The sequence below is a fragment of the Glycine soja genome, chromosome 4, assembly GCF_004193775.1.
Source record: "Glycine soja cultivar W05 chromosome 4, ASM419377v2, whole genome shotgun sequence".
In the NCBI taxonomy this organism is placed as follows: Eukaryota; Viridiplantae; Streptophyta; class Magnoliopsida; order Fabales; family Fabaceae; genus Glycine; species Glycine soja.
The window spans coordinates 2,255,465-2,279,703 of NC_041005.1; the positions used below are offsets into that span (position 1 = coordinate 2,255,465).

The 24,239-nt window shown below is 29.7% G+C and overlaps 1 protein-coding gene and 1 pseudogene across 1 annotated transcript; both read left to right on the plus strand.

Annotated features, from left to right (window-relative positions):
* Positions 1 to 9,884: 9,884 nt before the first annotated feature.
* Positions 9,885 to 10,520, plus strand: LOC114408609 (annotated as a pseudogene).
* An 8,981-nt stretch (positions 10,521 to 19,501) lies between these two features.
* On the plus strand, positions 19,502 to 22,876 carry LOC114408610 (protein WALLS ARE THIN 1-like). The gene is made up of 6 exons (XM_028371712.1): positions 19,502 to 19,787; positions 19,948 to 20,010; positions 20,212 to 20,328; positions 20,483 to 20,906; positions 21,461 to 21,612; positions 22,336 to 22,876. The coding sequence occupies exons 1-6, from the start codon at positions 19,567 to 19,569 to the stop codon at positions 22,523 to 22,525; spliced, it is 1,167 nt and encodes a 388-aa protein (XP_028227513.1). The 5' UTR covers positions 19,502 to 19,566; the 3' UTR covers positions 22,526 to 22,876.
* The last annotated feature ends 1,363 nt before the right edge of the window (positions 22,877 to 24,239 follow it).

Here is a 24,239-nt window from a genome sequence, read left to right on the forward strand (position 1 = left end):
CCATTTCGTTGTACTATATAACTGTTCAATTTGGTCGACCCCAAGAAAAAGCAGAGAATATCCTAAGTAGGAGAAAGTAACATGCTTCCATGCAATTATTCATTTATGGATCGGTTGAAAATTGGATTAGACAATTAAGTGCCAGAAGTAGCTAACTGCCTGTGTCCAGTAGTACTGTAGTAGCTAGTATTAATATAACTAAATAGATATAAGCGATTTGGATTATATATCCCTTTCGAATGTGATAATCAAATACGTAGGCAAAGAATTTCCTCATTAATAAAAATTAATAATTAATATTGACCGATTAAAAAAACAATTAATATCGACTGATTAAAAAAAATGCAGGCACATATCATTAGATCGGAATTTTCTCTATACAGAGTTAGACTGCTATTTTGATATAATAGTAGTAAATTTTCCTTTTGATTCATTTAAATATCACATGTTTCAAATTTGATTTCCTATTTATAGAAATTAAATGAAAAAGTAAACAGAAGGGACCATTTGGTGACAAAAAGCAAAACATTTTATCAAAAACTTGTTAACTTTTTTTAAAAAAAAATTACGAACCTCTTGTTTATTTTATACGAGATTCCGGTCTTTCTGCTAACTGTTTGACACCCAATTTCAAATTCTATACTGAAATTTTATAAATTGTGTTTATAAATTTTATACGATTAAATTGTGTATAATCATTTATAAATCATAGACAAGAAAGAATTCAAATTTTACACACACGCGCATAAGCCAAAGGGCAAAGACAAACATGTAAAGTTAGCTAGTATGTAGTATTATAGTGGTATGTGTCCCAAAAACCAGTTCTTTAATTTGACCAATTAGGCAAAGTCAATACACATAATTCTCTTTCTCTAACTTGTAACTGACTCTCCTAGCTTGTTAATATGGGAGGGTATACCATTCCCTTGTACCCAATTTTAATACATATTTTCTTGGCTGATAAAAAATATAAATACACGTTTTCTATTGATTATAATGTTTTTTCATATATTAGCATAATTCCTAGTATGATTTAGTCCCAGTTGGAACTAAAAAAATCTAAGAAAATACTGATGGTGCTAATAAAATAACTAAAGTTTAAGTTTTAGATCCTTAAAAAAAGAGTAGTATTTGTTAGTATTTACTATTAGCTTTTTGAAGTAAAAGAGATCACATATGTTAACTAAAAGATTTTACATATTAATTTTTTCTTTGAAGTAAATTTTTTTCTTTTTAATTTTAGCTTTAGACCTTACTTTTTCTTGGACAGTCCTGATAAAATTGGGACAATATCCTAAACCACGTGTATATGACATGATTTAGCGTGTTGATTATTTAGCATCCTAAATTACGACGTACAGGCTATATACTGCATCAAGTTGCATGAGGGGGTTTGTCATGACATGATTAGTCATTTAGTTGGTTCTAGTTGATTAGTAACCTTAGGTTGCATTTGGTGTCGAACGCATATATATTTGCATCAAGTGGAGTTTGAATTAATACGTAGGTGAACACCGAGCCGAGAAGATTGGCGATAGCCATTGCGAAACACGATTGGTCACCCCACCATACATCTAATTCAATCATGCAAATCAACAAGGAATCTTCTTTGTCAGCTTTGAAGATTTTTGGAGCAACCTTTCCCCCCCTCTCAAGATTCCAATACCATCTTTCTTACCAGTGTTAAGCGAAAGATCAACTTCATGTAGACCTTGTATTGCATGCATGGCTGTCCCAATTTGCATGGGACCCTTCTCCCACCTTTAAAGAGAATGGTAATTGGAGGACTCTAATTTGTCACTCCCATGAACGTGGATTCCAAAAGTAGCAAGCCTAATAAACGAAGAGAGAGACGCATAGGAGCAGTGGATCAAGAACCGTTTTGATTGGGGAAGTGTCCTTATAGGACAACATTGTCAATGGTCCCTGCCCCGCGCTGCCCTCCCATTCTTTCCATGCATCAGTAGTAAATAAGATAAGAGTACTCATCATTCATTAAACCACGGAAAAATGACGACTACACACTCAAACCCTAGTACACTCCTAGAGAGGCAATTAAAGAGAGAGAAGATATAATAAGTTATACCATATGATAGATAGAAATTAAAAACATAAAACCACTCAGTCGTGAATCAATTGATATGTCAACGGTCTCATGTTAGAATTTTGGATATATAATTATGTTAAATATTTGTAGAATTTTTTTTAATGATTTTATACTATTTGAATAAAATTGTTTAAAAAAAAGAGAAAAAAATTATAAAGTGTTAATATATTATTGCCGTAAACTAGCAAACCACTCTGTTTGTGTTTGGATTTAAGTTAAATGCAATACACATGATTCTATATGAATTCGACGGATAAAAGTAAATTAAAAGTAAAAATAAGAGTGATAATATTTCTACGAACATACCTCAAACATACTTTTTCAACCTTCTACCCAAAACACACGCGACTAAATTTTGCATCCTGCGGGTTGCTTTTCTTTTATATATAAGCGCGCTTACATTACATTCATTACAGGCGAGCATATACGCTTTGATACATGGATATACTCATTGACGATAATAGTCATTTTAAAGTTACGATGTATCTGTATAATACCCAATTCTGGTATCGCTGCTACAAAACATCCAAGAAAAATGTCGACTTAAAAACTTTTTTTTAAAAAAATAATAATTGAATTTTGCAGTTTTTTCAGGGAATCTATTTGCCAGAAATAGTCGAGCTAGATATTTAAATTTTTTGGGCTAAAGAATTAATCCTTTTTTTTTACAGAAGATAAATATTTCAAATTCACTTATGTTTTAAAACAATATTATTTTTACCGAAAAAATCAGTGGAAAACCTCAAATAATGTATTTTTATTGCTCTGTTCTCATTTCAACGTCATCCGTTGCAACACGTCCAGCAACAATGTGTTAAAAGTTATTTCTGAGTTGATATTCCTAAACACGTTCATTGGATCTGTAGAGGAAATGAGAGAATATAAAGAAATAGTTTTCTATTCTTCTATTAATTGTTTAAAAAAAGTACAGTGAAATAAATAGCATGATTAAGATTTCTTTCATTTTCTTTGACTAAAAAAAGGAAAGAAAAAAAATGCAATTATATAAAATAACATGTTTTTAAAGAGGTAATCGTTTTTTTTAAAAGAGAGGTAATAGTTAGCGTATATTTTAATTGATGTATTTTTAATCCATTGCTCTCGTTTCAACGTCATCCATAACAATAAGATAATAAAAGTTAGGATTAACATAGCATCTTGTTGGAGGGCAATATGGAGGAGAGGGGAGGGGAGGAATATATTTATAAACTTTTGTTATTTGATTTAATTTGAATGAGAGAAGGGAAACAAAATTCACTTCATCAATTTTTTGCTCTCCTGTGGATTTTTAAAACAATTCAACTGTTAACGACTCAAAAATTTTATTTATAAAGTTAACAAAAGTTAATTAATATTTAAAGTCACTTTCTTTCTCTCGTGAACTAAACAAAAATAGTTATTTTCGTCTCATCTATTATATATACAAAAGTTCTTACTTTACTAAATTTTTTCCTCCAAAACCTTCACCCCCTTCTCTCATACGAGTACCTTTTTGCTTTTCCATATTCCTCTACCAACATTTAATTAATTATTTATGTCTCCTCATTTTCATCATAATTATTTATTTATAATCAACTATTTTAAATTGTTTCGGTCTCTTTAACTAATTTTTTCAGCTTACCAAAATTATTTATTATTCATGTTCATTAATGCCAATGCATTTATAATCTAAATAAATACTCACAATCATTCAACTTCTTTAATGTTATTATCTTTTCCATGTTTCACTTTATTTCATCTATTCGATTTTCTTCTAACTCTTAATTGATTCTTCAATTTCCATTCCGCATTCAATGATTTTCATCGTATTCCTTCCTTTTTTATGTTTCGTTTTCTCCCCAACAGTCTTACAGTAATTATTAACTTAGTCTTAATTATTAACTTAGTTCATTAGTTCCTATTTTTATGTTATGTTCTAGTGAGTTTTCTCCATCTGCACCCATGGAAGTATAATAGCCATTTTTTCTTCATCCATTACCTCTCTTCAAGTAAATTCTCTGTACCTTTTTCTTCTTCTTTCTTTCAAATAAGCTAGTTACATTGACTTTCAAAAGATTGTCACATCACCAACTGCATCTCAATCCAATATTGCAAGGCATGTTTCAACGTTAGAGTCAATAAGAGGATATAAAAACCACTAGCAACAAGAGGGAGCATGTTGGAATATGAGAAACAAAAGACACTTCTATATTTTTCATGAAGTTATTTTTACCGGTTAAATATATTTAAAATTGGTCTTTTTATCTCACAATAACATTATGTTCCCTATATGGACTCTTATTCTAGATTCCCCTTATTCTACCTCATGTTGCAATTGAATACTATTTTATTTTCCACTTATTATGTGTTTTAATGCAATTTAATTATATCATTTATTTATTGATGATTGATTTGTTTTAATTTTTTTAATTTATATATAGACATTAAGATCAACACTATTAATAGACATTAATTATTAATAGACGTTAATTAGGGTAGTGAAACATGCAGCATTATGTTTCATTTTTCAATGGAAAATTGACCTTTTTTACGCATTTAATGATAATTATGTGACCCTTAATAAATAACAATTATTTCATTTTGCATTTTTATTAGGTAGGCAACGAAATTGCATTCACCATATTCCTATTATATATTAATTGATATTCCAATAAATTCAAATCCAACTTTTCGTTTTTAAATGGGAAATTGCATCGTTTCTTTTTTCTGCAATTAATGAAATCTTGATTAGTACATTTAATTTGCTAATAAAATGTGTCAACTCTTCATTTGATTTGTTGAAAATACATCTATTGTCCTTTTGTTTTCCCTTTTAATTGTATCAATTTATTTTAATTGTTGCATTTGTTGTCCTTTTTTCTATACAAATAGATTACCTTTTTTCCCTTAGTCTTGCTTTCTCTTATATCATTTTCAATTATCAAACAGAAATAGATGAGGATATAGAACACATGTATAACAATAGATATTAGAGTAAATTATATTGACAACCTTCGTTTGTGTGTTTTCTCAAATTGTATTTGATATTTCTTTCTTTTTTTATATTATTTTTATCTCATTCTATTAACGCTGTTAATTAAAGTTAATTGATGTATGTGAGTAGATGAAATTATCTTAACATCTTTATTACACTCGTATCCCTGGTGTTTTTCTCAAATTGCACCAGATATTCTTCCATTTTTTTATATTACTTTTAACCCTCGTTCTGTTAATGTCATTAATTAATATCAATTGAAATGTGCGTAGAAATAAAATTGTCCTACTATTTTTGTTAAATACTCAATAACAAAATAACAATTGATCATGTGAATCAACCTTTCTTTAGGTAATAACAATTTTTTCTTTAATATTTAACTCTTATTTCATTGTTGCTAACATTTGAAGAAGATGAAACTCTTGATTGAAACATTATATCAAACACTTAGTCATAAAAAATAAATATTTCAAAGAAATGAATTAAAAACACAAATGCAAGAGAAAAATACTAAAATTTGAAGTAAAGTACTATATTCAATCAATGAACATTGTTGAGAACACGTTCAACAAAAGCACACCAACTAAATGACCTACCAGGCACAAAAAAATTGAACTAAAAAGAAGAAGAAAAAAAAAAAGGAAGAGTGTTAACACATGCGTACTAACAATATGGGTTCGCGTCCAACAAAAAGTTGAGTTTATGTTCAATTAGAGAAAAAAGAAAAAGAAAGAAGAGTATTAAAATATTTTCAGGTTGGAAATCGTGTCATATTTTTCATGGAGTTAAGAGGAAGAAGATGAAAGTATTTTAAACATAAATTTTCATTAAAAGTCATGCGATTAATATCTGTCTATTTTTTATTAAATTATTAAATTATGTTTAGAAGAGAGAAGGTCTAAGTGTAATATGAGTTAAATAAATAAAAAGTTTTTTTAGGGTGAAAAAAAGGAGTGTGAAATGTAATTTGAAAAAAAAAACAGAATATGCAAGTATAATTTACTCTAGATATTATTTTACAAAATTGTTTTTCTTCGTATTCCTATTCTGCTCGAATAAAGTTACATATATTGTATTGTAATAATGATTTGTTATTTTTTTTTTCATATTACAAACTAATATGTTCCATGTATTCGGCACAATGGATTCATGTTTAGGAAAAAAGTCAATAGTGATTTATTTATTTAATTGAATGAATTCAGCGTCTAAGTATTCAATACACACTTATATTTAACCTTAAACCAGAGGAATTCATAAACCCTTATTAGGACAGTTGTATGTGAATATCAACGTGGTTTTGTATTTTTTTTTAGAAAATATGTTCGTAAGAAATTTTTTTATGGTTTTATATTATTATTATTATTATTCATCATAAGTGGATTGTTTATTTCTTATTTGCCGAGGTCCATTAGATAGCATGGTCTTATTTTCGAAAAATTTCTATGAATAAATCAAAAGATCAAGCCAAGCTTAAAGATCCTATGTTTAATGACTTCGAAGTTCGTGTTAAAAAGGAAAACTGTATGGTTTATTTGACAGAAAGTAGTGAAATAATTGGAGAACTTTATGAAATTTCAATTCATAAATGGTGGTTCATTGACTTTAATATGCTGGGATTGTGATTGTTTCCTTATTAGAGATACGCATCATGAAAAAGTTAAATCCCGTGACAGCTTCTGATATATATAGTTTCGCATAAATTGGCCGGTGAGCAATTTCAATTATTTTTCATTAAATTATATTTCATTCATGTCTCCAGAAGAATTTGATTTTAATACGTTGTCTCTTAATTTATTTGCTTTGTCTCATTGCTTCTGTCAAATTTCACTGTTAAAGACCGTTCAAGTTATTCAATTATGTAATTTTGAAGGTTAAAATAAAATTTCAAATTCAAGTAATTTTTCTTGATTGTGTTTTTCCTAATGTTTCCTTTAATCAAAGTTCAAGGTTAATTTTTCTTTATATTACTAAGAGCTTTACAGGATGTAATGAATAGCGATATAGGTGTCATGAGTCAGTTTTGATATTAGACAACAAATGCAGTTCACAAAATTAATTTATATTATATATTGAAAAACTTTGAATGTAATGAATTTATAATTCTAAAATATTGTGCAAGCACATGCAAATATATTGGTTACAATATAGTATGAGTGTAAAGTGAGAAAAATATGTATTTGACATTTTATGTATTTTGAGAGTCATTTCTTGATAGACTTAATAATAATAATAGTAGTTGAAAATAAAAAATTTGATTTTTTTTTTTTGTTGGGAACAAGTATGTATATACATAATTTGTGTTTTTATACTCTTTTGTAAAATATAATATTATGATTATGTCTATATTTAAATTTTACTTAATGATGATGTATTATGTTACATATTTAATTGTTATGGTAAAATAAATATTAAAAAAATTAGCTTAATTATGAATTGCACGGATAACCTAACTAGCTAACTAGTTCCATTAAAATCCCTTTTCTTCCCTCCTTTCAACTAAATATAATGTTTAATCAAAATCTCTTTGATCTTTTCTCTTTTCCTCTCCTTCTCTCCTTTTCATTGAAATTTTTCTCCTTTTCTCCGCTAGTTGAATCCATTCAATTTTGATAACTCTGATTAAGATACTTTGCAAGTATCTCACTATTACTCGAGCAGTTCGAATAAAGAGTTTGGGTCAAGATACTTTACTTCGGTCATGTTATCTATCTCCTAATTCCAACGGGATGCCAACAAATAAAATTCAAAAAAATAATGTGTCACTCCTTCCAATGGATTTTTAAGCTAAACTTAGTTTTTCATGTTTTCGTATTTGATATATATTTTTAAAAAATAACACTCCTAAAAAAATATATTTTTAAGGATCATTTTTTTAGTTAATTTCCCACAAAAATTTTCAAATAAAAAAGATGAAAATCTTTTTTTTTTAATTTATTTTTTTCTACAATAAAAATATATAGTAAAAATATTATGTTATTTTTTATTAAATTATATGATATGATAAATAATTAAAATAATGGATAAAATATGTGTAAATTTTTTATTCTTAAAAAACTTATCTAAATATTTCTCGTTGATCAAATAAATTTTATTTATTTTCAAAATTTATGATTCTAAAGACTTTCTCCTATCAAATATCCCCTAAAACTAAAAGTTAATTTGTTTATTTTACCCTTTTCTAATCCATCTTACAGATTATTTATATTTCCTTTTCACTATTTATTTGAAATATTTTACTATTTCCACTCTTAGTTTAAATGGCCCCCTCTCTCTCTCTCTCATTATCTACCCTTTTCTAATCCATCTTACACATTATTTATATTTCCTTTTCACTATTTATTTGAAATATTTTACTATTTCCACTCTTAGTTTAAATGGCCCTCTCTCTCTCTCTCATTATCTATATACTAGTGTCCGGTTTGAACCCGGTGTAAAAAACAGTTAAAGACAGGGAAAGGGTGAGATTGGAAAAAAAAGGGTTTTCTGTCCAGATTGACACCGAAGAGTCGAAGACTATGATTTTAATTCCTGCCGTAATCATCACGAAAGATTGTATGGTCAAAAAGGTACAATTGGAAATAATTAGCACCAAAACACATCAATAATGTTTTTATTTCCTTTTAGATTATGGGCTTAGTACACTCCAACTTAATTGCAAGATTTTTGTGTGGAGGCGCTATCTAATCAGATGCACATTCCACTTGTAAATTCACAGTGTTTTCTTTTTCGTTAATACGAAATTTTAAATACATAAATAAAAATAATGACTAATTATTTTTTCACATATATTTTTAACAGAAAATTAAACACATCATAAGAGCAAGTTTAGTACACGTTTTTTTACCCATTAGTTTTCAAGGTTTTTCAAAAAGGTTCAATACTCATAACATTTTTTTATATAAAATTACTTATATCTTTAATTTTTTTTAAATGACTTATATTTTTATGTTATGTTTGACAAAATTAGCTCAAAAATTAGTTAGAAGTTAAAAAGTTAGCTAGTAGCTGAAAGCTGAAAAATAAAATGATAAAAAAATAATAAAATCATGATTTATTTAAAAATGATTACTAGAAAATTAGATAAATATATTGAGAATAAAAATGAAAGAAAATTTCAAAATTTAAAAGTTAGCATTTTAAAACTTATCACTTCAAGCAGTGTTTCAAAAAATAATAGAAGATATTAAGAAACTACTAAAAAATATTTGTTTAACAAACAATCAAATAAATTTTTCAAAAATTAGACTTAAATATGTTTTTCATACATGAAAAATAAGTCGTTTTCAGATTATTACTTTAAATTTATTTTTTGTCAATTAAGTACTTGAAATTTTTTTAATGTAGCACATGTTGTTAGTCTCATTCTGTTAATGATGACGTGACAGACAGATTGTTATGTCATCAAACTTTATCACTAACATGTTATTACTACATCATCTCCTTCTTCCCTTCCTCCATTGGAAACTACCACCATCACTGTCCAACCAGTGTTGCCACCGTCGATCACGACATCCAACAAAAAAATACCAACACACACACCCACCACCCAACCTGCACTTTAACCCGTGACGGAAAAACTCAAAAAACAATGTAAATCAAAATCCTTAGAATTCCCCCACTTTAGTTTTCACCTTATTTATCTCAAAGATTTCTCCTTTCTCTCATTTTCTCTCTCTTTCGCCTTTTGGGTGTTTTCAAAACACGCTTAAAACCGTGATGGGTGCCGTCATCGAGTTTTACCTGCAGCTGCACAAGGTGGTGTTATCCCCGAACACCTTGTTGTTAGGGTTTCTTTATCGGAAGATGGCTCGTAACAAGAACGCCTAATCGATGCTCAACTGCTTCATCACAATGAAGGTGAAGGAGAAGAAGAAGCTGAAGGAGCGTCGCCCCTTCCTTGCCTAACACTGTCGTGACCTCTCAGAGACCAACAAGTCGCGACAATAGATCATACAGGAGATCGGCCGAAAAGTTACTGAGATCTAGAACGAGGGTCTTAGCGAGCACCACCTCTGCGATCTTAACAACGAGATCAACAAGCTCATCAATGAAAAATCCCACTGGAAACACCACATCGTGGAGCTCGGCAAGCCGAATTACTCGAAGCACTCTACAAAGATGACGAACCTCGACGAAAACATCATCGACGTCCCGAACCCAGACAGTCGTGGCTCGAGATACCGCCACTTTGGGGTTGTCAAAAAGCTCCTTGACGTCAAGGAGCTCTTTGTAAACCCCCCAAAGCTTTGAAAGTGGCGTACCCTATATGAAATTTATAAGAGAATTGATGTGAGTTATTATGATTACCATGATAAGGAGAAAGGTGTGTTAGAGCGGTTGGAGGGGCTCACGGCGGAGGACGACGACAACACGGTCAAGAAGAAGGGTAAGGGAAAGAGAAAATAATTTTTTAAATAATAAAAAATAATGTATCACTAATGTGATTTGATGACGTGATATTTCGTTTGTTACATCATCACTTAATATAATAATACTAATATCATCACTTAATAGAATAATACTAATGACAGATATTACGTTGAAACATTTTTTTTTAGATACTTAGTTGATAAAAAATGAATTTGAGATAATAATTTAAAAACAGTCATTTTTTCAGTTATAAAAAACGTATTTAAATCAAAAAATAAAAAATTAAATAAAATGACTTGTGCAAAAATAACCTCAATTGTTTATAGAAGTAACTTCCTTTAATTAAAAATCGACTGGACATTTTTTAAATAAATGTTGTTAGTGGGAAAGCCTGAAAGTGAAGGAGAAAAACACCGTTTTCCGTATGAAGATGGCTTAACCTTTTCGCGCAAAACTCCAAAAGCAAAAAAGCAATAAAGAAAATCACGTGGATTTTATTTTAACTTGCTGCTATAAAATCATCAGCCAAAGCACACGTTGAGGGGGATGAGGGATATTTCCAAAGTTAGGCTATTTCACTATTTCGAGTTCGTTACGTGTAGATTTGAAGGGAAAAAAAATATTTATTATATATAAAACCTTGCAATTGTTTTTAAAACTACATGTATTTTTTTATAAACAAGTGAAGAGCCGATCCAGTTTGGCGCAATTGCATATATTTATATATAACACAAACTCCTTTTCCTCTTTAATGATGCGTTTGGCAAGAATAGAAGAAATATGTAAGAAATAAAGTGGACAAAAATAAAGTAAATATATATATATATATATATATATATATATTAAAGTTATGTTTGATAAAATTAGTTAAAAAATTAGTTGTAAGTTGAAAAGTTAATCAATTAAAAAAATAATTTATTAAATTATAAGTGTTCAATAAAATTTACGGTTGAAGTAGCTGAAAGTGTAAAATGATAAAAAATAATAAAATCATGATTTATTTAAAAAATATAATTAGAAAATTGGATAAATATATTGAGGATAAAAATGAAAGAAAATATAAAAGTTAGAAGTTAATGTTTTAATGTTATTTTAAGTAGCGTTTAAAAAAATTATAAAAACTACTAAGAAGTTACTAAAAAATATTTGTTTATTGAACAATCAAATAAGTTTTTTAGTTAGGAAAAAAACTAAAAATTAGTTGAAATGTCCTATTGAACATAACTTAAATAATAAAAATAAAAGTGTTTGATTTAAGACAAATAAAAAGAAATATAGGAAAGAGAGAAATAAAAATAATTTATTTAATTAAAATAATCATTTTTCAAAAGTTTATAATTAATTACTAGTATATTTGGTTTGGGGGTAGAAAATCGTGATAAATACAAAATAATAGTAAAGTCACCATAAAAATAATTATTTATTGCTTAAAAAATAATGGCAGGTGGAATTCACTTTATTACCGAAAATGCACTATCAATATGAGACAATCACTTGTCAAAATGCCACAAGAGACTATCAACACATTATATACAAACATAACAGATTATTATTATTATTCACGCAACATCATTCTTCGATTTCTCAATTTTTGCATACCCGGGTATATATAAATTGATTACCATTTTATGATAGTCGATTATATACACCAATTTTCCATTTACTCTATGTAGGAGAGAAATAAAAAAAGGTGTGGAATCACATCTTTTTATTTTTCTCCCGTCGTGTCTTATTTTTCCTATAACAAATGCATTTACTTATCTATTTTCCTACCCTTTTCTTCTCCCTCTCACTTATTTCTCAGCCATTTCAATGCACCAACTGAAGTACGTGTAAGGGAATATTCTTTGCAAACCGTATATCCATCCAAACTTTCCATTCTTTGGTCATGGGAATAATTTCTTTTACTTCAAGTTCTACTGTTCTTGCGTAGCCTTCAACTATCTTTGGTTGTTTGAATTTCCAAAGCTAACAGTTTTGCTTTTGCCGTTCCCTGCTGAGTGGGTCATGCACCTATAATAATATCCATCAATTCACATAGATAAAAATGTTCAACCTATGATAAAGCAAACATACTTCTCTAATATCTCTATGATCAATGTGGTTGTCACAGGACCTTAGATACAAATTACAATTGAGGTTTCCTTTTAGGCTCTTCTGCTGAGCATTCCCTTTCAAGTCTCTATTATATATCCACCTACAAACAAAGGTTGAATGTTTGTGCCAATATTACTTTTATGGATCTATCCCAAAAAATAAACATCTTGAGGATTTGGCATTGCTAGCTCATTTTTACAAATAATACTCCAATGTCAACAACTAATGCGGACCGTTGCTTTGGTAAGGTAATATTTTCATTGAAGCATTTGACCGGCCACGCACCACCACTAATGTCACTCTATTATTGATTCATGTCTTGTGCCCCAATTAAAAAAGCAGCTACTACTACTACTAGCTAATAAGTAAGGTATACTATCCAAGACTAGTCCAAGAAAGAGGCTCAATCAACTTTGCATGCAAATGAGATAGTAATCCCTATCAGAACAACTAAAAATCCCCCATATTGAAGATGACTTAACATAAGTGACCAACATGACCAAAATAAAAGTGTACATGCTAATCAGTGGGAACTAAGCAATGAATGCAACCTTGGAAAGCACATCAAGTTTGGTTCTCGTTGCGTCAAAGCTCACGCCTTTCAACATCATGTATGCTCGGGCATGGGGAGGAATAGCGTCGTCCCTCGGATGAATTCAATTGGTAATTGATTTGATTCCATTTTTTATTCCCTCTTTTTTCAACATTTTAATCATCGCTGTTTACCATTGTGTCAAAAAAACTTAAACCAACCAGCATATCGTGCAATTTATAGTCAACGGATATTATGTGTTTCATATAACATTATTATTACGTACTAATAACGTATATTAATTAATGGGCGGCATGCAGCATCTCTTTCATTATTAAATTGGCATAAACTAGCTCATCTGCTAAACAAAGTTAACCTTAACTAACTTTCATCTTTTACTTTTTCATTTATATTTTTATCCCTTTAGATTATTTAATTATATGTTCAATATATATTAAGCAAATTTGATATTTTAAATATGAAATAATTTAAAATTAGAAATGTGATGAAATGTTGATAAAAAAACTTGAAGAGATTTATAGTATATATATGAAATTAAAGTTTTGAGAGGAATTTTTTTAGATGATTTTAATAAAATTTTATGTTTATTTGATAAGTTTCAAATACTAAAATTAATCATACAAAATTTAAATTAAGGAACTAAAAGTGTAATTATTTTTTTAAAAGGGGAATGGTGCCATAAAAAATTGCAAGTTAGAAATTTAGTGAAAAAACTGATAAAGTGGAAAGCAATGTAGTGATATTTTTTTCATAATTTCTTTTTAGATATTATAAAGCAAGAAAGGAAAGAGTAAGAAGTGATTGATAAATAATTGAAATAAATTAATAATGATGATGAATAACAACAAAAAATATGTGTTTTACTAAATCAAGGATTTGAAAAATTATGTGTGTTACTAAATCAAGGATTTGATGAAATCGAGAGCTTATTTTTTAAACAAATAAATGAATAAATATATTTCATAGATTTTGTATATTCAAAATAATAATTTTATTCTTTTGTTTGTTTTAATTAGAGGTAATTTGGCCTGTTGGCCCAACTGAGGGCTAGGCTAAGCCATCAAATTCACATCTTGAAGGAAATTCAAGCTAGCTCGTCTTATCCTGGTTTCACAGTTCTATTATGGTGTACTTGGATCGGGTTGAGTTGCTTGATTTGTCAATTCTAAGATTTGGACTCAACGAGAAAATGCATGAAAATTTCTAATCAGAGTATCAATACATTAATTAATTGGTCCCTATTAAATTGACTTTGGGTTCCATTCATGATTGAAAAACAGAGGAGAAAAATTGAATCTATGAAAGATTTACACAAATTTTTTGCTCTGGGAATTGAGTTTATTGATTATGTGTGTTATGATAAATTATTGCGTTTAATATTTATGTTTGATTGGATTTAATATTATCTGAGGGAATAAAACCAAGATTTGCTCAGGGGTTTCTGTTCAAGGAATCAAGCTTAGTCTTTCCTTGTTATTTCAAACTTCAATTTCAGAACATGTTTGTATTGAACTAGAGTTAAGTACGTATATGAAGAATTGGGAAATTTGATCCCTAGTCATTTTCATGTGTAGATTGTCATCTAGTTACTTCAAAACCTTGAAGGTTTTTAGAAATAGTTTATTGTCGTTAATTAGTTAGAATTCATTCTTTGAGTACTTAATCACTATGATTGGTTCAAATAATCGTTAATTGTGCAAGTTGGTTATTGAATCACAATTCTCGTTAGGATCAACCATCCTAATTTTTACTTTATTATTTGAACAATTAGTTAGGAATGTTTCATATTTTGATTCTTCTATATCAAAGCATATAGTCATTTTCAGATAACAATGAATGAATTATATAATTTATAACGAAACAACAAATTTGTGGGCCGAGCTAGATTTGAACTAGGCATATTGCCAATGAATTGTCCACATTAATTGCTTGGGTATCAATTCATAAACAAGAAAAATCCATTTCAATTTTATTCATGATCAACTTGCTTTAGTAGCCCCTTACCCTTAGGGGAAGTCAAATGATCGTTGCTTCCTTGAAAAAGAGACGTCTTAAACCACTATACGGTGAGGGTATAATTGCTTGAACACCCTTATACTTCCTCACAGCTTATAAATAAGAATGTGATCTTATATATTAGACTTAAATATAAGTATGTTTAACTAATTTTATTATATTTAATATTATTATTTTTAAAATATTTTTTGTCTAATTCTAATTCTATTTTTAATGATTTCTTTTTTTATTTCTGATAACAAGTTTAAAAAAGAATAATTTAAAAATAATCTTATTTTCTATTTGAGAATAATAAAATTAAATAATATTATCTAACTTTTTTAATTACTGCAAACTTAGTTATTTTAACTTCGGTGGCATACCTACAAGAATTTAGATGTTGAAATCAGTATTTGCAGGTGGTGGTTAAAAGTGAAATGTTCCAAAGTATACCTAAGGCCTTTATGACCTATGTATATCAATTTTCCTTAGGTTATAATACTGATTTTTATGTGATATTATTTGGCATGGATGGTGCCTCTGCAACTGAATCTCGTGATATTTGTTATTTGTTACTAATAATTTACGTGTTAGATCCAATTTAGAAGTTATTTCAACTCTTCTCTATTCTTTTCGTTCATTCATAATTAAAAAGAAAAAGGAACAAACATTTGCGATACTATAGTGCAATGCCACTTTGCAAGGATTAGCTAGCCTATGGTGGCAGCGAACGATTGTGCATGAAGGATTTGGACCACAACTGTTGGCTTCTAATTTGCCACTTGTACTCAGTGCACATGCAGTGTTGGCGTCACTCTTTAAAATCAATCCTTCAAGTTACACCTTTTGTGTGCCCGCGCGGTGTGATTCCTTGCAAATTAGTAATTACTACAAAAATATATATATCAGCCTTAACTCCATAAAAAATTTCTAAGTATCACTCCGGCCCGAAGGCTAGAAAAAGAGATGTGGAAAGTTTCAAATTTCAACGAAGGCTATGTAAATATATATTCTTTACCATCTTATAATTTCAAATTAAACTTTATTTAATACTAAAAGCGCTAAGTTATAAAGTTACAATTGTCATTATTTATATACATTATTATTATTTTAATCATATGGGTTGGTATTCGATATAGATCTTCAACACATAATATTTTAATTAAATAATCATTACCTCACTCTCTTGTATTGTTAGACATGATTTATACTTAAATTGTAAGAACAATGGTTTACCAATATACTGTATTATAGTATTGAAATAATAGCATAATCCAATATTGAAATGCCTCTAGTCGTCTCCATAGAGTCCGGCAGAGAATCGAAGAAGGTGGAAATTAGAGGCAAAGGACTTGTTTAGGGAAATTTTCTTAGAAGTACTTTCAAGAGTAGAAAATAAGAAAAAAAAAGATAAAATTTTCAATAAATTAAAATAAATTCTTCATTTGTTAATTTATCGAAACTCTCTCATGTATATTTTTTAAATGAAATGATATTTATAAATTAATTAATGAATAATTTATTTTAATATGAATAAATTCATTTCATATTTTCTTTTGTTGGAGTGTTTTTAAAGGAACTTATCCAAATATTCATCTGAAGTTTTTAGCTGTCAGGTGTGTATAAGTTAGCGGAAACGCAATTAAGACCCCAACGGGCCTCGGTCAGGGTGAGAGCAGTGTATGTCGTTCCTGCTCCACCCAGCTTTTGTCATAGAATGCAATTACTAGTATAGCATGGCTGTCAGATACATATGCAATTAATTACTAAATCTTTATTTTATGCTTCAAAACATCAGATGCCATTAGGTGGTCAAAGGAAGACTCCAAAATTACCTATGCACATCTTCGTCTATCAATTAAGTCATAAGTTTTAACTTTGTGTCATGTATGCCAAAAAATAATTGTTTTGGATAAACATATGCTAAATTTGATTTTGAATTGAAGTAATTTAGACTATATATTAAAGTTTGAAAAGTAATTTTAGAAATTACTTCAAAATCAAATATGTAAAATCAATTTTACTAAGGCCTAAACACACACTAAACAAATTGACACCCCTCTCTTATTCTAAAAGTTAACAATACGCTCGTCCAACACTCTTATTCTAAATTATCTGTGTTTCATCTTTTATTTGATATTTCTCATTCATAATTTAATAATTTTTAACCAATTGCAATTAATGTGTCCTTGTTACAAAAAGAAATCGTATACTATCATATAGTATGTGAGAGTGAACCTGTTAAAGAAATCGTGTTGCTATACTTTGCTTTCACTTATATTATCCACCATTCTCTGATTTTTATCGATCATCTCACGTTTAAAATTTCAAATTAATAAATTAAAGATGTACTATCATATATTCCGGGATTAATTTTTCCCCTTTTAATATTTGAACAGTGGTCTGATTTAAAAAGGGGTAGGAGGGGCTGCATTATGTCTGTTAAAAGCGAAGGGGATCATTTCAGCAACCAATCCGCATATTATGCTAACTTTGGGAGTGGGAACACTTCATTAACTTCATTTTTGATTATAGTGGAGGTAGTAGCTGCAAAATATTTCAGCATATATTATACCTATGGTACGGCTTCGTGAATTATATAATGTGAGTACTAGAAAAAGAAGCTAGCACAAAACCATAGTATACTTTAGAGACGGGTCATCGTAGAATAATAAAATACAGACATTTATAATTTATCATGGTTAAATTACTCATTTGGTTCTTATAGTTTCACAATCTATATCTTTTTAGTCCTTATAGTTTCGAAGTAGTTTTTTTACTCTTTATAATTTACATTTTAATTATCTTTTAATTCTTATAATTTAAAAGTGGTCTTTTAGTTCTTATAATTTGTATTTTAATTCTCTTTTAGTCTCTATAGTTTGAAAATGATCTTTTTAATCTATATAATTTGTATTTTAATTACATTTTAGTTCTTACTATAAAAAAATATATAAAAATAATTAACTATAAATTATCAACTATTTTTTATTACAAATTATCTTGCGATAAATTAGTTACAAATTACTTACTACTATTTTTGTAATTAATTATAATTGATAATATTAGTCATATTTTGATGGTAAGGATTACACGCGAATTAAAATATAAAGTATAAGAAGTAAAAAGATCACTTTCAAACTATAGAGACTAAAAAGGAATTAAAATGCAAATGATAAAGATTAAAAAAATTACTTTCAAACTATGACTAAAACACAATTAAAATGTAAATTATAAAAACTAAAAAAAGAATTAAAATATAAATGATAGTGACTAAAAAAATTACTTTCAAGACTAAAAATATACTAATCATGAGACTATAGGAATTAAATGAGTCATTAAACAATAATTACATATTTCCTCCGTCATAACAAATTGTAGAATAGGAAAAAAGGGAGTAAAAGTAAAGGATTGCAGGGTGGGGGGAGTGTGGTGGGGTTTAGGCTTTCATGGGGATGAGAACGCATGGGGCATCCACCACTCCACTCGTGCGCGCTATCTATCAATGGTGGCTCGGTCATTGCTCAACAATCATCATTATTGGCATGGTGTCAAGAACCATGTTAGTTACATAGTAATTTCTGTTGTTCTTGATGTCCACAATCTCACATCAAATACGAATTACGATTCATCTTTAAATCAATCTCAAACCATAATTCGTTTTTAATTTTCAAACTAATAGCATGATACACAAGTTTCTCAGCATATAACAAACTTATCCGACTAAGGTTGGAGCAACCAAACTAACAATCTCTTCATAAGAAAAACGCAAGATGAGAAAAAAGAGAATAAATTAAACTATACAAAATAAACTTAACACCATATTTAATTCAAGTATCAAGGTTGTTGATTTTCTTTATTTTTACTCAACTTATTTATCATTATTTGTATCTAATGTAAGACTTGGCTTTTATATTTATACTCCAACAATAATTGTTAAAGTAATTATTAAAGGTGATATCAAAGATAACAAACTCAATGCAAAGTCTAACAAAATCAAGTGAAAAAATAAAGTCTAAGTAAAATCTAAATAAAAAAACCCAATTTTGAAAAGCATTGAATAAAATGGATTTTTTTACATTTAATTAACTAAAAACATTAACCTATTACTACTAAGCTATTAACAAAATATACCGCAATCTCTTTGAATTCTCCCTCTCATAATTTCTGACTAGCTAGCTCAAACACACACCTGATCACTCTTTATAATTTTAAATTTTTTCATTTATTGAAATTGAAGTTTAATTGGGGGTTGTCTTGTGAGCGAAGGAGGGAGGAATAGAGCAAAGAATGTGGGAGACAAGCAGAAACATTTGAAGGGTAGCAACAGTTGACATAGCGCCTTTTTAGGGTGAGAGTGGGTCACAGCCTACTTGTTTTCTCCACTCTCCCTTCACTATATTTATATCCTAACTCTTGCATCTCCTCCTCACCACTTTCCTCCCTAGCTCCCTTCTTTTACTATCTTCAATGGCTGATTCAGGCTCAGCCTATTCTTCCAGAATGTGGTGCTCCATCCCCGAACGGGTTCAGCTGCATGCGGCCATGTTGGCCCTGCAGTTTGGCTATGCTGGCTTTCATGTGGTCTCAAGAGCTGCCCTTAACATGGGCATTAGCAAACTTGTTTTCCCAGTCTACCGCAACATTATTGCTTTTCTCCTCCTCCTTCCTTTTGCCTACTTCTTGGAAAAGTAATTAGTGCCATGCTACCTCCCCTAACATATATAACTAATCAATTAATTAATCCCATTTTATAAGAGGATATATATAAAATTCTCTTAAAACTTAAAACTTTCCAGTTACAAGCAGCTGTTTGTTTTGCATTGCTCAACATTTTTTTCTCTTGTCCAGGAAGGAGAGACCTGCCATTACTTTAAACTTCCTCTTACAGTTCTTTCTTCTGGCACTTGTCGGGTATGTTGATTTTTTTATATCACTTCCAATTAATTAGGTTTAGGTGATTGAAAAGAAAAGAAAAAGTAAGGAAAACAATATGTATATATTACTGTTTTTTGTTTTTGTTTTTAAGAAAAAAGAAAAAAAGGTAGAAGTAAAGCTGCAGAGACTATTGACTGGATGGTCCTTTAATCAATATTAATATTTTGCATTACACAGGATTACAGCGAACCAAGGTTTTTACTTGCTTGGCTTGGACAACACATCCCCAACCTTTGCATCAGCGATTCAGAACTCTGTCCCAGCCATTACATTTCTCATGGCAGTCATACTCAGGCAAGCCCTTATAAATTAATTGTTGTTATTCATTTGTTGCACCAGCAAGAAGCATGCACAACATTAAATAGGATATGGTTATAATGTATAATATGCATAGCCTAAGGGCTAACTAGGCTATGATATTTACAAATGAAATGAAATTGAATTTCAGGATAGAGCAAGTGAGGCTGAACAGAAAGGATGGGATAGCGAAGGTGGCGGGAACGATATTCTGTGTGGCTGGGGCGACGGTGATTACACTATACAAGGGTCCAACAATATATAGCCCAAGTCCACCTCTACAGAGTGAGAGCTCAGTAGTAGTTGAGTTTGGGACACTCTCATCACTGGGAGATGCAAAGGGGAAGAACTGGACCCTTGGGTGCCTCTACCTCATAGGGCATTGCTTGTCCTGGTCTGCTTGGCTTGTGCTCCAAGCACCTGTACTCAAGAAGTACCCAGCTCGCCTCTCTGTCACTTCCTATACATGTTTCTTTGGACTCATCCAATTCCTTGTCATTGCTCTCATCGTTGAAAGAGATGCTCAGGCTTGGATTTTCCAATCTGGTGGAGAAGTTTTCACTATTTTATATGCGGTCAGTTACTTTTACTCATTCATAAATTTAATATTATTAGTTTGTTACTATGAGGGATTGATTTCAACCTAGCTTGTTTTCACTTCCTAGTCCTCTCTGTTTTTAGACTTTTGTTTATTACTATTTTATTACTTTTAAGAGGTTTATTGAATTATATTTTGACTTTTACTTTTTGAAGAAGATAAATTGAAAAAAAAAAAAACTGGGGCTGGCTGAAAATTTTCTGCATATTCAAGAGTATATAAAATTATTTATATTGCTATACTAATTTAAGAGTAAAATCTAAAGCGCGTAATGAATTGTTAATATACAAAAGTCTCTCCATATAATTTCATAGAAACTGAACAAATTAAAGTTGGTCGCTTTAATTATAATAAAAAAAAATTCTCTCTATAGTTGTCTGTATGCATGCGTTTGAGTTGTGAAATGATTAATGATATGTGTATTATTCGAAAGCACTTATGCAATAATATAATTCTGGAGATATATATATATAAAGGTGGCTGCACCGGTGTGTATTAGTGTATTAATGTTAATGTTAATATACATTGCAGGGAGTGGTGGCATCTGGAATTGCCTTCGCTGTACAGATATGGTGCATTGACAGAGGTGGCCCTGTGTTCGTTGCGGTGTATCAGCCTGTTCAAACTCTTGTTGTCGCTATTATGGCTTCCCTTGCTTTAGGCGAAGAGTTCTACTTGGGCGGGTTCGTCCTACCTTCCTTATCCTTTTCATTCTCTTTTTTTTTTAATTAATCCCCTTCTTGTTCATATCATTTGCTTTCTTTCTTCTTCTTAAAACTTTTAAAACATATCTATAAATTAGTTTAAGAAAATTATTCATTTCACATGTTAAATTGTGAGTAGTGATATAATAAAGAAAGAAAAGTAACACAAAAGAAGGTGTGAAACGAATGGAAAAAAATAAAGTAATTAATATTTTTTTCTTTGCTTAAAAGCTATGATCATTTAAATATTTTCATAGCAATTTAATAAAAAAATTATGAACGTTAAAATGTGATAATATTTTTTTTATTTAAAAGTATATTTCCAAAATATGTACTTAGACAAATAATTTACAAATAAAAATAATTAATTATATGGAATATCACACTTGCACTTGGAAAATGATAAATAAAACCCACTAAACAACAAGTAAAGCTAGAGCTAAGGCACGGTTAAGAGAACTGACTCAACTGAGAAAAGGCCAAGAAATCCAAATGAACAACTTTTAATGATTCCGCGTTCTAGAATGTTAAAAAAGTTATAAATTTTTTCATAGGAAGTTGAATGTAAGGTGCCGTGTCTCCTTTGATCTTTTTCTCTTTAGACACATACTTACTTTATTACAAAAAAAGAAAAGAAAAGTCCCTTCCAATTAATTTTGATTGATAATGGCTATGTGGATCGAATTTGTGATGTTATTATAGGATCATAGGAGCAGTGTTGATCGTTGTGGGACTGTACTTTGTCTTGTGGGGTAAAAGCGAAGAGAGAAAGTTTGCAAAGGAACATGCTGCAATTACGTCTACTCCAGAGCACAGTGGTATCAGGTCCTCAAGCCATGCCAAAACATTACTCACTCAGCCACTTCTCCCTTCATCTACGGAGAATGTCTGATCAACAAAACCATATATGACTTCAAGCTGGGGCACCATTTTCTCTGAGAGAAAAAGGGAAAAAGAAGATATTAAAAGAAGAAAATGATACCCAGTTATATACATTATTACCACTTTATGTCAGGAAGCTTGTGTGTGTACGAAGGGGTTTTCATCTTTTTTATTTTACTTTATTTTGGTTAATTCACATGCTTTCTTTCTAGGACTTTTAGAATGAGGGTTTTCTATGGGAATCATTACAATGATGGATGCCACGTAAAAGCGGGCTTTAAAGACTGAAATCCCATATGCTTTTATATGTTAATTAATGGTTTGATTTACAAAAGGAGATTTTTAATTTATTTAAGTTCTATGGTCACTTGTCTCGAAGGTAATGCTATTGCTAGAGGTATCATCATGACATAGACGGAAAGGTAAGAGTGACCTACATATATAATTTTCTCTTCTCGATCACCTTGTTTCAAAAGCTGGCTATGCATGAAGATTTTGATAAGCCACAATGGTCACCTTCAAACGGAATCATCATTTCGGTCGGGTTTAATCAATATCTTCAATTTCTCATCATTGCGCAAGTTTATAAACAACGATTACTTAGTGAGGTGCATGCTGGCATAATCCCGAGCACAAATAACTAAAACCACTAGAAATGGCCGACCGTCCTAGCGTGATTGATTTTCTGTAGCATTTTAATTCAAATTTATCACTGACGTGTTCTTATTAAGTTCATAAATAGATGATTAAGTTAATTTGCATCTAATAATTATATATATATCGATCGTGTCAGCTTGGTGTGCATGTTGGCACAGTAGCCCTACTCTACATCGTCTCTATTATGTCGATAGCGTGCATATAATTAATAAGACATAGAAACGTGACAAGCACTAAAGGCAAGGAATTATACATAATGGGTTTAGAAGATAAATCCTTGAGGCTACAAGCCAACAGCACGTCATCGTTAATTCTTGTAAAGACACGGGCAAATTGACAAAGTTCTAGGCATAATTTAAGTACCAGGATCACATATTTAACTAGCAGATCCCCAGGCATCAACATATATAGGGTGCGAATCATTAGGATATCCATGATGATATATATCTAGCTAATTTCCTTTCTTGAAAGTTTACTTTATTGACTCTATCATTTATCCGTCGATGCTTTTCCTTTTCTGATGAAGCAAACGCATCTCTTTACTTTATGTCTTTGTCGATTTGATCAAATATATTTTCATTCCAATAATATATTTCTTTTGACCAACCACAATAAATTAATTAGATATATTTTTGTTCACTTACTAGCAGAGAAAATCAAATTGTGATTGTCGATCAATTCCCCAAAGGAAAAACTTGAAAATATCTTGTTTATTTAACGCTAAAATTATTATTTGAATCACTGATATCCGGAGATTTTCATCACTGAAGCGATCTACATTAGTGACTGAGGAACAAATGCATAAATGAATTTGAAATTATACTTAATTCAAAATCTTTGAGCATTAGATATATATATATGGAACCTTCTTATTTATATACTGTTCAATTTGTCAGTTTCTACTTAATGTATCTGAGAATTTTTTACTTACATTCTTCATTCAAATAAGAATGATAATTATTCTAAGGATTTAATATTTATGTATCGATAATGTAAAGCAAAGAGAAGTTAAAATGTTAACAAAATTTCGTGATAAAATAATTAGATGATAATTGAAATATTTTATT

Coding starts and splice junctions, on each gene's coding strand:
- LOC114408610 (XM_028371712.1), top strand. CDS start 19,567: ATGGCTGATTCAGGCTCAGCCTATTCTTCCAGAATGTGGTGCTCCATC. Junction 19,788..19,947: donor TTTGCCTACTTCTTGGAAAA/GTAATTAGTGCC, acceptor TCTCTTGTCCAG/GAAGGAGAGACCTGCCATTA. Junction 20,907..21,460: donor TTTTCACTATTTTATATGCG/GTCAGTTACTTT, acceptor TATACATTGCAG/GGAGTGGTGGCATCTGGAAT.